Source organism: Pollicipes pollicipes, unplaced genomic scaffold (genome assembly GCF_011947565.3).
Source record: "Pollicipes pollicipes isolate AB1234 unplaced genomic scaffold, Ppol_2.1 Scaffold_3447;HRSCAF=4054_pilon_pilon_pilon, whole genome shotgun sequence".
Taxonomy (NCBI): domain Eukaryota; kingdom Metazoa; phylum Arthropoda; class Thecostraca; order Pollicipedomorpha; family Pollicipedidae; genus Pollicipes; species Pollicipes pollicipes.
Window position 1 is genome coordinate 20,718,441 of NW_023596297.1, and position 13,418 is coordinate 20,731,858.

At 55.6% G+C, this 13,418-nt stretch overlaps 1 protein-coding gene across 1 annotated transcript in view; it reads left to right on the top strand.

Annotated features, from left to right (window-relative positions):
• Positions 1 to 2,145: 2,145 nt before the first annotated feature.
• Positions 2,146 to 13,418, top strand: part of LOC119092271 (uncharacterized) — a 33,480-nt gene continuing 22,207 nt past the window's right edge. Inside the window, exons 1-3 of the mRNA XM_037215242.1 lie at positions 2,146 to 2,501; positions 12,230 to 12,386; positions 12,878 to 13,068. Of these exons, the coding sequence (XP_037071137.1) occupies positions 2,459 to 2,501; positions 12,230 to 12,386; positions 12,878 to 13,068 (391 nt within the window). The 5' untranslated portion in view covers positions 2,146 to 2,458. The remainder of the gene's footprint in view (positions 2,502 to 12,229; positions 12,387 to 12,877; positions 13,069 to 13,418) is intronic.

The window sequence follows — 13,418 nt, forward strand, 5'->3', positions numbered from 1 at the left end:
TCAACGCACTTTTTTCGAGACGATATTCCATTCATCATTATATCGCAGGTCTTCGCCAAGATCTAGAAGAGTCCTTAATGCGAGTTAGATTAGATCATGAGGACTACGTCTATTTCCCCCATATTATTGTGTAACGGGCACTCTGATAGCCAAAACTCATTTCAAAATAGAACAGCAATGTCCCCTTCCCCTTCCCCAGCTCTTTTCAAACATAAACCAACCTTGGTAAACAGTTGGTACAAATTAAGTTTTAGCGCAATGCCGTTGAGTGGCACGACTGAACCAAAGTGTTGCCTGCCGTAGCTCTCGGTGAGCTCCAGTGCCCCTGGACTTCGGTGAGCTCCAGTGCCCCTGGACTTCGGTGAGCTCCAGTGCCCCTGGACTCCTGGGGATCCGCGCACCGGCACATGTCAGGCTGCGATGCGAGTACCCGGCCGGTAAATCATGTCCGGCACATATCCATGTCACCTGCACATGTCCGGCCGGCAATGCCCTCCTCGCAATACCCTGCACCCGCCGAGCGCGGCGCAGGGTATATTGACAGTGTCCGGACCAGTGGACCGCCGACCCGGGACCGGTCAGACCTGGTCACGTGTCGGCCGCGGACCTCGCCGCCCAGGTGCACTTCCGCAGGCGTCGATGCATGTGTGCGGTGTGCTCTGACGCGTTCGGTTCCGCGCTGTTTGTGTCGTGTTCTCTTCCAACCGGGTAGATGTCTGTCGACGTGCTTAAACCGCATGAATATACATAGTTGCAACCGGTTAAAACTCGATCCAGATAGCTTAACACGATTGCTACGCCATATGTGACTTACAGCCTGTCATAGTCGGCCTAGGGCCTCATGCATCTTTATCCTCTCAACTTGCTCTACGTTATGAAGATGACAGGATGCTCACCACATAGATGCAAAAAGTTGCCAAAAATGTCGTTCCGCAGACGTACCGCCACCAGTCTCCACATGCGGGCACTGACCAAGACCCGGCGGGATCCCAAATATCGCCAAGAGTCGGTGACGCCTGGTCCCGACGAGGGCTACCGCTTCAAGCGCCTGTTCTGGGCGGGTCAGCATTGTCTGGCCTGCTCTCAGAAGAGGCGTTTGACGATGTTCGGGACTTGTTTGACATTGCTGGTAATGTGCTAGTATTTTCAAGGGAGGCACTGGTTTGTTGCCACTTACCAGTATTACTTACTCAGCGCCGCTTGTCGGCCTTGCCGTACCCGAATTAGGCGTCTAAAGCGCCCATATTTCCACATATGACTACACGGGTGGAGACAAACTTACGCCTTATAACCGTGAAAAGCTGTATTTTGTACCACACACCGTTATTAACTTGACATAGTGCCATAAGCTTAGTGGAGTACCATTGTCAGCGTTGTAGCAGAGGTGTAGGGGGTTGAAGCACTTGCTGTTTATTTCCGTATCAGAATCAGTGCAGGTCCCAAAATTGCACCATGCTGGATCCGTCACAGGTATCTCGACGAAGCCTCTCATGGTTTTAATTAAAGGTTGGGGATAGTAATGCTTCCAACCTGTCAAAAGTGGTCCGTCATGGGCGTGGCAGAACTACAGAGAGTTGGTCCGTCATGGGCGTGGCAGAACTACAGAGAGTTGGTCCGTCATGGGCGTGGCAGAACTACAGAGAGTTGGTCCGTCATGGGCGTGGCAGAACTACAGAGAACTACAGAGTTGGCTAAGAATGTCCCCTGGGGTCAGGGAATGTGAACGTTTTTTTCCAGCTCCAGGGTTTTTTTGTGGGGTCAAAGCTTATCTGCCTTCCAAAATATTTGCTTTAAACCATAGATGTAATGGTTTCAGCCGTGGATGGCCTGAACCTTTTCTAGCTGGAGTCCCAGTCTCGAGGAACACCACACAAACTTAGTTGACTTTTACAGTTAGCTGAGTCCTCACGAACGTCACACTTGGCAAAACGGCCGCAAACCGTCGAAGCCTCATGCAGCCAGCAGTTCATGCTGCGTCAAAGGTCGCGAAAGCCCGAAAGCCTGCGTGTCTCCTGCGGGGCTGCGGGGTACGGACCGATGCTGGGCTTCGCGCTCGCTCCCGTCTCGGCCGCTGATTGGCCGGCCGGCCCGGAGCGGGCGGGCGCCGCCGGGTCCGGCTCGGCGGCGGGCAGTCTGGCTGCGGAGAGGCGGCGGTGTGGTGTGCGGAGAGGGAGAGTGGGGCGGTGTCGGCTGTGACTGAGAGCGATCCGGGCGGTCTGTGGCGGACGGCTGGCGGCTGCCGTGCCGTGAGCTCGCGAGAGTGAACACGGAGGAACGCACGAGGCAGGGTCTCCGGCAGACGTGGCCCTGTCTCGAGGAACGTGACGCTGTCTCGAGAGACGTGACTCAGTCTCGAGGAGGACGGGACTGGGTCTCGAGGGGGGCGTGACCCGGTCTAGAGGGTCGTGGTAGGGGTGGACAGACGGACGGCGCCCGGCCGGCGGTGGACGGCAACGGCATGTGGCTAGCGGCCATCACTCTCCTCGCGCTCCTGCGGCCTGGTTAGTTCAGCTCACCAGCCCATTTCATCTGGCCTGGCGAACGCCGGCCATGCGTCGGTCGTTCGTGGTCTCTTAACCTTCGTCGTTCGTCGTTCGTCGTCTTAACCTTCGTCTTACCTTCGCTCTTAACGTCGCTCTTAACCTTAAATCGCTGGTAAATCGCGTCCGGGTAACCGCCGTCCGGAGTGTTTTCAGCTTAATTCGTTTCATCATAAAAGCTTGTTGCTCATCTGTGAGGGTGACAGGTGGCGACGGCTCCCCATACCCATTACTTGGTGATGCTGAGCCTATGTCAACATGACCTGCTTTTCACACGCCTCCCGTTCGTTTGAGAGTACCGCCCTGTTGCAGCTCACTGCCACTGCCCGTCGCGCATATATACGAACGTCTCGCATTCCTTCACGTGATGGTGGGACCAGGGTTACCGGAAGTCAAGTACCTTCTTCTGATGGAAGTGTGCCATTATGTCCATGTTGATCGGTGGTGAGATGCAATACTTAATTTCGAGATGAACGTCCTTTCGGACGTATGTCACGACCGTTTCCAATGTCTTTTCGGACGTTTGTCACGACCGTTTCCAATGTGAAGGCTCGTCAACCAACGAACAAAGGTCATACAACGGGGACTCGTCTAACATGTTAACTGCGCTCTGCCCCTCCCCATTTTACCGTCAGCGTTTCTTCCCCCGCCCCCAACCCACCCCCACCCACCCCAACCACCCCAACCACCCAACCGAGGCAAGCATTGCTCAAATCTGGTCCCTGATTGGGGGGAGGGGGGAGGGGGAGCAAGCAAAGCCGCATAGCAGCAATTGATTTACATAGCGATTTACATAGTCAGACCCAAAGTGCGATTTCCTTAGATGAGTCACCGCTGCCCAATTACCCGATAAAGCAGCGTGGGAAAGACGAGTGCACGCTGCTAACAGCCTCAACGATCGCCCTTCCGCCGTTAGTCAGAACCGCTGTATCATTTGCCTATCATTACCGTTGCCGTACCATCTGTTGTTGAATGTAGCAATGATGCACTTGAGGCGATTTCAGTTGCTGAGAGGATCCAGCCTGGCAAGTCAGTCACCGCGCTGAACCATGTGCATATCATTGAAGCCACGTGCGAACGCTCTCCGAGCACAGCCCGCGAGTAGCGACGCTCAAAGTCGTTTAGTAATTTTGGATATTTTTTGCCGCTCGGATATCTTTTGCCGCTTGTGACGATGGGTCAGCTGATCATAAATGATCTCATCTCAAAATTGATAGTTAGTGCTAGCGGGGTCTCGGCCAGTGAAAGGAGGCCCTTGTGTATATATTAGTCTAACAAATATAAAACGCCATGGCAATCGTATTTTTGTGAAGCACGTTGTGCGAGTTGCGGCATCTTCATAAAGAGGCATTCGCGCAAGAGAGGGTGGAGGCGGCGCTGCGAACTTTTTGAGGTAAGCTGGTCAGTCTCCTCCGTGACCCCGATATGACCTACATCTCCTGCCGATCAGGACATGGCCTCCTCGTGAATGCCATTGTCATTAGTTGTTCTTTCAGTTGCGACGGAAGCCTGCTCCTAGTTATAAAGGGGGTGTTTTGGCAGTCCGAAGAGTGCCTCCTGCCCTACCGCTCTAGGACCACACTCGACATGGCGGGGATGGGTCTCCTCTTGTGTCACGGACCTCTAGACCAGGACATGTTTAGGGCTCCCCTCGGTCGTGACACAGGCCCCGTACCGTACTTGGCTCTCCATCGCACCAGATCCTTGCCGTACCGGGTCCCTCCTGTTGCTCGTGACCCGTCCGGTCCCCTTCTGGATAGTAATGGTACGTCAGCTTTTCGTCAAAACAAGGGTACATTGGTTGTGCAGGGGATTGACACCATTATGTTTATGTGCATGACTGAGCCGTTTACTCTGCTAGGTTGTAGCCTCCCCGTGGTCACGGCATCGGCCGTATATTGGCTGTCAGCCAAATACGATCCTTGTGTTATTGGGGCCCGCTCGTTCATGGCAGGGACCTCTTACAGTACGTCCACTCCCGACGAGACTGGACCCATTCGTGGCTGACGCTTCCTCTTGATCATTACAGCGTTACGTTGTTGCTCATGGCCATTGGCCAGACCTCCTGATCCCATGGTTGCCGCCGATCATGCACATTATTAGACCTACCATGGCTTTCGGGGTCTCCCTAAAATTTAAGGGTAGGCGAGAAGATATGCTCGCGCATCCGGTAGTGTTGCTCCTGATCACTTAAGGATGTTTACCTGACAGAGCGGCGCGCGAATAAGCGATCAAAAGTGTCGTAGAAGTCGTCTTCTAAACGTCGACTGATCTCGTTAACTGGGTCAGCTTGTCGCTCCTGCCGTCGTCTTGGAAGATGATTATATTGACCGTAGCGTGTCCCGCTGCCCTCCTAATGGGCAGCTGGCGGCAGCGGATCTAGATGCCTCCGGCCCCTAGCTGGCATCGCGGCACCTTGACGTTAATGTGCACGACCATATGAGACCCAGCCTTGCATGCTGGCATGTAGACCACGCGACCCCGGGCCTCACGCTGGCGCTGCGGCGGATTGGGCGCCCCGCCACAGGCCAGGACTGGTTGCCTTGGCTTCCACGCAGACACGGCACCGAACCACCCCATTTCGTCTTTCATCAGTAGCGTAGCCAAGGTGGTAGATTTTGGGTCATGTCCCCACCCCTGGAGGTGGCGGGAGGCCCTGGTTCTGGAGCCATCAGCACTTTTGGCAGATTGAAACACCCGAAAGGCTTCTAAATCGCAAAATGGCCATCAAAATAGAATGCCGAGCCTGAAAGCCCGGGTTTGATACGTAGTTCGTGGTGACCGTGGGACCGTGGGCTCCACAACTGGGCCACATACCGCCAGATGACACACCCGGGCTGACGTTTTGCAGGCCCATTTAGAACGGGACCTGTTTCCTGCTTCGCGCTGTGTTGCAGGGCGCGCTTCAATGGCGCGCAGGGCGTCATTGACCAGCCGGGGCTTCAGCGCTCGCCCTGCGAAATTTCCTGACCCCGCTCTGTATGCTGAATACTAATGACCCAATCAGATAAAAACTGCGAGCGTGAAGTATGCGCTGATGTGTGATCCGCCGGGGCTGGAGGAAATTAGCCCCTGAATTAATTTATCTTGGTCGGTGCATTCGATCGATCAGTAGGTATTAGGTACAACTCGCGCTTGGCAGAACACCAGGCCACCAGACCAGGAGTGCAGCCTTCTATTCAGCTGGGATTTGGCACCTCTTAATTACATAAGAAAGTGCTCGAGATAGGAGATATATAGGATATAGATAAGAGATAGGAGATAGATAGGAGAAGTTCTTTGGTGCGTATTTTGCGAGTAGGTTCAGTTATGTTGCCATGCTTAATCCCCCTTGACGTGTCTTGCGAAATGACGCTCCATGCACCAGACGTCACGATTCCACCGCGCCACCTTTTTCAGGGTTTAGTGTCCCGCCGTTGGTCGTTGCAGTTGCAGATCAATGTTCTAAAGAATCTGGATAATGGCCGACGTTTATCTCGTAGCAGAATAGCTGGCAAACACATTCCTACGGCAGGAAGTAAGAGCCTTCCATCCTCTCGTGTGATACATACTCCAGTCGTACTAGGAGATCACCGACTTCAGCATCCTGCTGGTTTCCATTCCATTAGGTTTCAGTTTGCCTGCACATTTCCAAGTTGTGCCCCGTTCAGTCCGTCACCAATCTAGGTGCGGTCCAGGCTAGGCTCTTGACGTCTCTGGGCAGGCAAGCCCTGAATCAAGTAATTCAGCAGCTTCAGTGAAGACACGAATTGCTGCGGATATAGTTGGGCCATGTCCGCCGCTTGTGCAGAACAGGCCAGGAAATTGTAGCCCTCTCCCGCCCTTATATGGATCGTTTGCACCCCAGCGTAGGGTTATGTGAGTTGTCGCTGCTCACGCGCGGTCACTCTGGAGGCGCCAAAAGATCTACACTGTTTGATGGTATTGAATCGGCGTCTTCAGACCTAGCCGCATGCATTTCCCTTGCATTTCGCAACAGCTTCGAGATGCGCTTCGCGAACCGCTGGCCACTAGGAAGTCTGGCCGCACTGGATTGCTTTATTAGCGTGTGAATTTGTCTTTAAAGAGAATGTTTCACACTTGAGGACATTAAAGCAAGCATCATATATGATGAAACAAGCTCATTTATAACTATTGGTACCATTTTTAAGTGGAGAAGACTGCCCTAGATAGCACAATTCTCTGTTTAGTAAATGTGCTCTTCACTTCGTCATGGTTTGATCACGTCATCACTTTGCACAACATTGGTTGAAAGCCTATTGACGGCCGTTGTATTTGAAAACCGTGCTCACGGACGCCAGCTATGGATGCCTCGATCATTATATTTTGTTTGGCCTTGATCGACGCATGGCTTATGGAATGGCACGATTTCAATGACGTTATTATGAGATCAACAATGTCAAGGTGACTTGAAATACTCTCCCCGAAATAATCTCCCCATTTTTGCGGGCGTGTAGCTCAGAAACTAGACAGGCTTAGGTATTAAGAAGGGCAGTGTTGTTAACAGCACCGAAAGGTCTTCAAGATGACTATTTCATTTCAAAACCCCATTTAAGTGTGGAATACTCCCTTTCAGATTTCTGTGAATATTCAAATTCATGTTTTGAAGAAAAAAAACATCTGTAAGCATGCATCTAAACGTAACTCGCTTGTTTGTGGCCAATTGTACGTGTCCAAGATAAAATTCAGATTTACATGTGAACCACGCCACCATAGATTTTTCCCCCAAAGGTTTCCGTATAGCAGAACCGCGACAACCCCGCTTAACCGACCAGGTCAGCAGCTGGACGTTGATATTTCCCCAAGTTTCTATAAATGAAACTCACGGCCACAAGCCCTGCACCCGACTTGGGACAGATGTAAAATTAGAACGATGCGATGTGGCAACGCCTGGAACAAAACGAACTCACTCGCCACGAGACACCCCCAGCAGAATGTGACAGAAAAGTCAGGGCCCTACACCCTTAAACCTGAGTGCTTATATAGTCCCCTCAGCCGACGGTCTCAATGTCTCACCACAAATTAGAAAATAACAATAGATCCGCCACGCAAACCTCTCATGGTAGGATTGCATAACCGGCGTGAACCTCTGGCGATGTGCACCCTCGACGAAGGATTCTCTTGCGGTGTCAGCTTTAGTGTCGCCGTGTGAAGTTCCGATGATGTGGAACGCGGCTACGCTTCGTAAAACTCTGATGATGCGTAACTCAACCACCCAGTGGGAATCTCTTGCGATGCGAGCTTTAGTCTCTCTGCGTAAATTTCTGGTGCGGAACTCAGCCACGCTGCGAGAAATTCTGATGGTGTGACTCAGCATCGTGTGAATTTTTGGTGGTGTGAACCTTAGTCTCGTCATGCGAACCCCTAGTGATGCGGACTTCGGCCTCGTCGTGTGAACCTCTGGTGATCCGACCCTCAGCCTTGTCAAGCCTTGTCATGCAAACCTCTGATGATCCGAGCCCTAGCATCGTCATATGAACCTCTGGCGATGCGGGCCTCAGCCTCGTCGTGTGAACCTCTGGCGATGCGGGCCTCAGCCTCGTCGTGTGAACCTCTGGTGATGCGGGCCTCAGCCTCGTCGTGTGAACCTCTGGTGATGCGGGCCTCAGCCTCGTCGTGTGAACCTCTGGTGATGCGGGCCTCAGCCTCGTCGTGTGAACCTCTGGTGATGCGGGCCTCAGCCTCGTCGTGTGAACCTCTGGTGATGCGGGCCTCAGCCTCGTCATATGAACCCCTGATGATGCGGGCCTCAGCCTCGTCGCGCGAGCCTCTGGTGATGCGGGCCTCAGCCTCGTCATATGAACCCCTGATGATGCGGGCCTCAGCCTCGTCGTGCGGGCCTCAGCCTCTGGTGATGCGGACGTTTGTCCCGTCGGTGCCTCCGGCGGCGGCCAAGATTCGCCGGAGCGTGGTCTGGTCGCGCCTGGCGTCCATTTCAGCCGACGTCCAATCTGTCAGGCCATTGGGCCGTAATGGACGGGCGCCGGGGCCGCCAGAGTTCAGGCTTCGGTCAGATGACGGCCACGGCTCGGCCCCAGCAGTGGACGGAGCGCTGCGCGCGCCGGTCCGCAGCGGCTGGCAGGGCAGGCTCTGTGTCCGCCCAGCGATCCAGCAGGTCTCGATGTCTTACCGACTGACCCAACAGACGGGACGGCATGACCATCAGCCAGTCCGGCCGGGCATTTTCCGAGTATTTCGAGATCCAAGACCATGTAGTTGGTTTGGACTTCAGTTGGGCCGAATCTGTTTGTACTCAAGTTAATATTGGCTGGCTGTCAGGAATTACACCGTGTGTCATCTTCTGCGGCACTGCAATGGAATTGACGGGCGGCGAAGGCTTTAGAAATAGCGGACCTCCTGTGGTAAAAGGGTGGTCGCGAATGACTGGGGCCATGAGCAACGCGACCGTTGCCCGTTAGGCTTCCTCAACGCCGGGGGACTTTTTGTGGACTTACGGATGTCTGCTTGACCAGCAGAGAGTAACGTTTCAAAACGTGCTGGCGAAGGAAGCCCCTAGGTGTTATTCAACACCCGACACCCCTGCTGTCCGCCGGGTGGATAATCTGCACGAAGTTTGGGGGCGAAATCTGCACCGGCGTGTTTTAACCTTGTTTGGCTGGAAATGGCTTCATCAACACCATATCCTCTTTTTGCTACTGAAAGTTTAGTCCGAGATTGAATATGCCTGCGAGCTTGGCTTCAAGGGTATGAGAAGATAACGGTTTTTATCGCGTGTTCTCTGTCCAGGACGGTATTGCAGTAAAAACGCTTGATAACATTTAATACCATATTGATGTTAGGACGCACTTAAAGCCGCGTCCCTTTAATTGAATAGAAATACATAGATCTGTGAAATCTGCCCGAATAGACCCCCGCAACCTCACACATACACAACCTCACGTTTAGCGCACATACACGCCCTGGCCACAACAGTTCGAGTTCCCCGCCGTGGGCTCTGGCCGGCTGGGCGAGGGAGCAGCACGCACCCGCACCGCGGCGACACCGGCCGGTGAGCGAGGGCCCGTGAGCGTGCCGGGCGCCGGGCCCGTTGCCACCTGACGCGGTCGGGCCGTCACCGGTCGCGCCCCGGCACCGGACGCGGCGCAGCAGCCGGCCCGGCCGCCGCCGGCCGCCCACCTGACGATTGAATCAGTGGCCGCCGATATGTACGGGCCAGCCATTGTTCGGTCGCGAAGGACTGTAATCTCCGGCTCATTACCGCGCTGGTGCGGCTGAACAATGATGATGTCCGCCCGGTGGCGGCGGTCGCCAGCCCGTAGGTTTGATACAGCACTCCCATGGAGGCCGGCCCGGCTCCGATGGGGGTGCGCTGGACGGGGCCGGAGACGATCCCGGCACGCCGCGGCGCGGGGCGGCTGCACACGCGCGGGTGACCTCCCTTGGTCCTGGTCAGGTCAGGCGAGCTGTTGCGGGATCCGCTACCGCCCGGGGCCGGGAAATGCTCCGAACTGGCTGTCAGATGGGTGGCGACGGCGAATGTTCGCTGACTTGTTTAGATCGTTTCTGGTAGTCACTTCGTAATTTAGTGCGACGATTACCACCCCGAGGTCTGGACGAACGACTCCGGCGGCCAGAAACAGACAACCTGATGGCATTGACTGGTGTGTGACAGATGGCGATAGTCAGGGTCCAATAGCTGTGATGGTTGCCGCTGATGTAAACTGTCACGTTAGACTGTAACGGCTCGGTCTGTCGGACGGACGGGCTGTCCTCGCGCGGCACCGCCGCCGCCGCCGCCGCCGGCCCGGCTCGCGCCGACCGCCAGCTGGCCAGTGGGGCGGCGTCATTAGAGGTCGGCCTTCCGGTCGGCCGCCGCCGCCGTCGGCCCGGAACAAAAACGGGCCGCATCCGCTGATCGGTCATCGCCGGCGCGGGCGCCCGGCAAATTGTGGCGCCACGGTGCGGCGCCGGGGGCGCGGGAGGCGCGCGCCCCGGCGACAGGGGAGGGGAGGGGCAGGTCTCCTGCTGACCGCTACGGTGGCCTCTGAGGGCAGGTGGCGGACAAAGGGTACCGTTGGCCCGGATCGGCCGGCCGTGGTGCGACACTTCTACTGACATGCCAGGGACCTGAGGTTATGGTCAGCCCAGCGTGTTTTGGGAAGCTCAAAAGACGATCCGGCGAAATCGGCCTCGGCTCTCGAGATGTGTGCACCAGCTGTAGCTAAATTTAATCGAGTGTATCAGAATCTAACACGTATGCTCCCAAACAAACCTTGTTAGACAATGTTGCTCTCATCGTGACATTTCTGTAAACTCCGTACCTTTACGAAGGAGCACACCTACCTGTCGGAAAGCTCTGATTGTTATGCTTGTCATGTTTATCTTATCACGCACCGCGTCGATTCCGCACACCGCCGGAACACTGAACCGGTGGCGAGAACGCACGTCGAGTCGGCGCGTCTGGCGGTAAGATGACCCGTCCAGCGGCCGGAGATGGTCGGCGGCCGCGATGACAACTCCGCGGGGCCGTGCTGAGCACCTGCATCATGCTGACGGGCGAGCGGACGCACCCCTCCCCCCCCCCTTCCCTTTCCGGCGGTCGGCAACCGTATGGACGTGACGTGGGCGTGACGTGACGCACGCTGTTGGTAAGCGGGCGAACGCTTGTGGCGAGGGCGACACCACCACTAATCCTGTTCTGATGATGCGTGCCACCAGCTAATGAGCCGCCTGGTGTCCGCGCCGCCGCCGCGCAAGCGTTTACAGCCGCGATGTGGCTGCCGCCGCGGGCGTAAGACAGGTGGCCGGGAGGGCCCCTTATCGAGACGGCAAGGCCGCGGTGCAGCCGATGATCCGTGACCTGCGTGACCCCTCCGTCTCGGGCCTAGCTGGTCGGGAGGTCCGCTTAGTGGCCCGGCGAGCAGAGGACGGGCCATGTCGCGGTGTACCGTGCTGGTGCCGCGCGTAACTGTGACACGGCGAGCAGAGGACGGGTCCATGCCGCGGTGTATCGTGCTTGTGCCGCGGATGACCGTGACACGGCGAGCAGAGCACGGGTCCATGCCGCGGTGTACTGTGCTGGTGCCGCGCGTGACCGTGACACGGCGAGTCTCTGGTACAACTGACCCGAACGTCGCTGACCGTCACTGGCGTAGCGGCAGCGGCAGACGGCGCCGGTATTGACGTAGGACTGGCGGGCGCCAATGCTCCAGTATTTAGCGCTTATCCGAAACTCAGCCATGCAAATCATAGCCCTAGTTCAGGGTCACTGCTCCCATGAACGCCGGCATGGCGGCGCCCTGTATGTGCTGTGTGGTAGGCCGAGCTGCAGGTGTAGTGATATATGTGCCGTGTGGTAGGCAGGGCCGCAGGTGTAGTGATATATGTGCTTTGCGGTAGGTGGAACTGCAGGTGTAGTAGTATGTGTGCCGTGTGGTAGGCAGGGCTCCAGCTGTAGTAACATTTCACTACTGGCAAAATTGCTTTGCATCGTATTCTATGCATTTTTAAGAAGCACAATAAGAAGACTGCGATACATTTTTAGTCTTGTCCACGTTCCGCCTTTCGCAAAGGATCGTGTCTCATCGCCAACCTTTCCCAGCTGCCCGAACCCGACGAATTCATGCCTCATGAGGTCCCGCTGGTCCTGGGCGGCCCACAAAAGGCAGGCCCAGCTGCCGCCACTCGTCCTCGTCCGGCTCGCTGTTGTAACTGCTGTTTTGTTACAGGCCTCGGCGAATGCTACTTTCCATTTGAATACCACGGAACTTACGCAGTGCAAAGTGCGCGAAACCAATACTCGGAAGTACTGATAGAAATCAACAGGATTCTGCCTTATGGTGTGTGTCACAGAAGAGTTGGCAACAACCTAATTCTGCGTGATGGGTAAGTCGTGACTATATTTTCTCCGTCCTCGTCCGTACATCGTAACAGGCATCATCAAGGGATTTTCTACGCGACTTACGTTGGTTGCATTTCGCCCCCCCCCCCCCCTCTACCGTTTTACGATTGACAATTCCCCACGTGAATCCAGTTTGGAATCAGTTTTTGGGTATTTTGTCTGCATAACGCTTGCACGGTTGCCTCAGCTGATGCAGTCAAACTGCATCCCTCACCAGCGATGGCGTAGTTGCAATGCCAAGCGTGCCGAAAAAGTCATGCCGGCAACGGGTCTTACTGGACTAACAGCGCGTGTTGGTAAAAGGGTACCACAGTATCATGCAAATATCGAGTTCGGTCTAGACGATGACCTCTTGTTTGCCATTCCCGCTCTTCGTGACTACTAAACCCCAGCCGGCCGGCCAGTCCGCACCGAGCGCTGCGGAAGCAGGGCCGGGCCGCGCCCCGCTCTGACCTCTGCCCTCCGCGGCCGCCAGGAGTAACGGCTGCCTGCGCTGCTTCCACCTGGCCATCCGCTCCGCCAACGTGCTGCAGCTGCACACGCGGGACCCGCAGAGCAGCTGCGCCACCAACAGCAACGCCACGCTCCGGCTGTGTCCGACGCCGGACGAGCTGCGCTCCGCAGAGCGCATGCAGCGGGGCCGCATCCACGAGCTCATGATGTACAGTAAGTGACGTCATCGCGGGTGAGCAGTGATGTCACAGACAGGTGATGTCTGATACGTGATGTCGCGAGCTGAAAATGTGCGGTCAGTGACGTGATGGTGTACGGTGAGTGATGTGATCATGCTCATTATGCGAATTAGTGAGTTGATGACGCGCGGTATGTGATGCGATGATGCAGTAAGCGGCGGTGTTCGGCCGCAGCGTGATGTTCTAAGCGTGATAGCATGAGCCAGCTATGCTGAGCAACTGACGTCTCGAACCCATTGCATGCAGTAAATAATGCCGTGAGGTCATAAGGTACGACATGTGACGTGACCAGCTTGCGGATACAGCAGACGACGTCACGTGCAG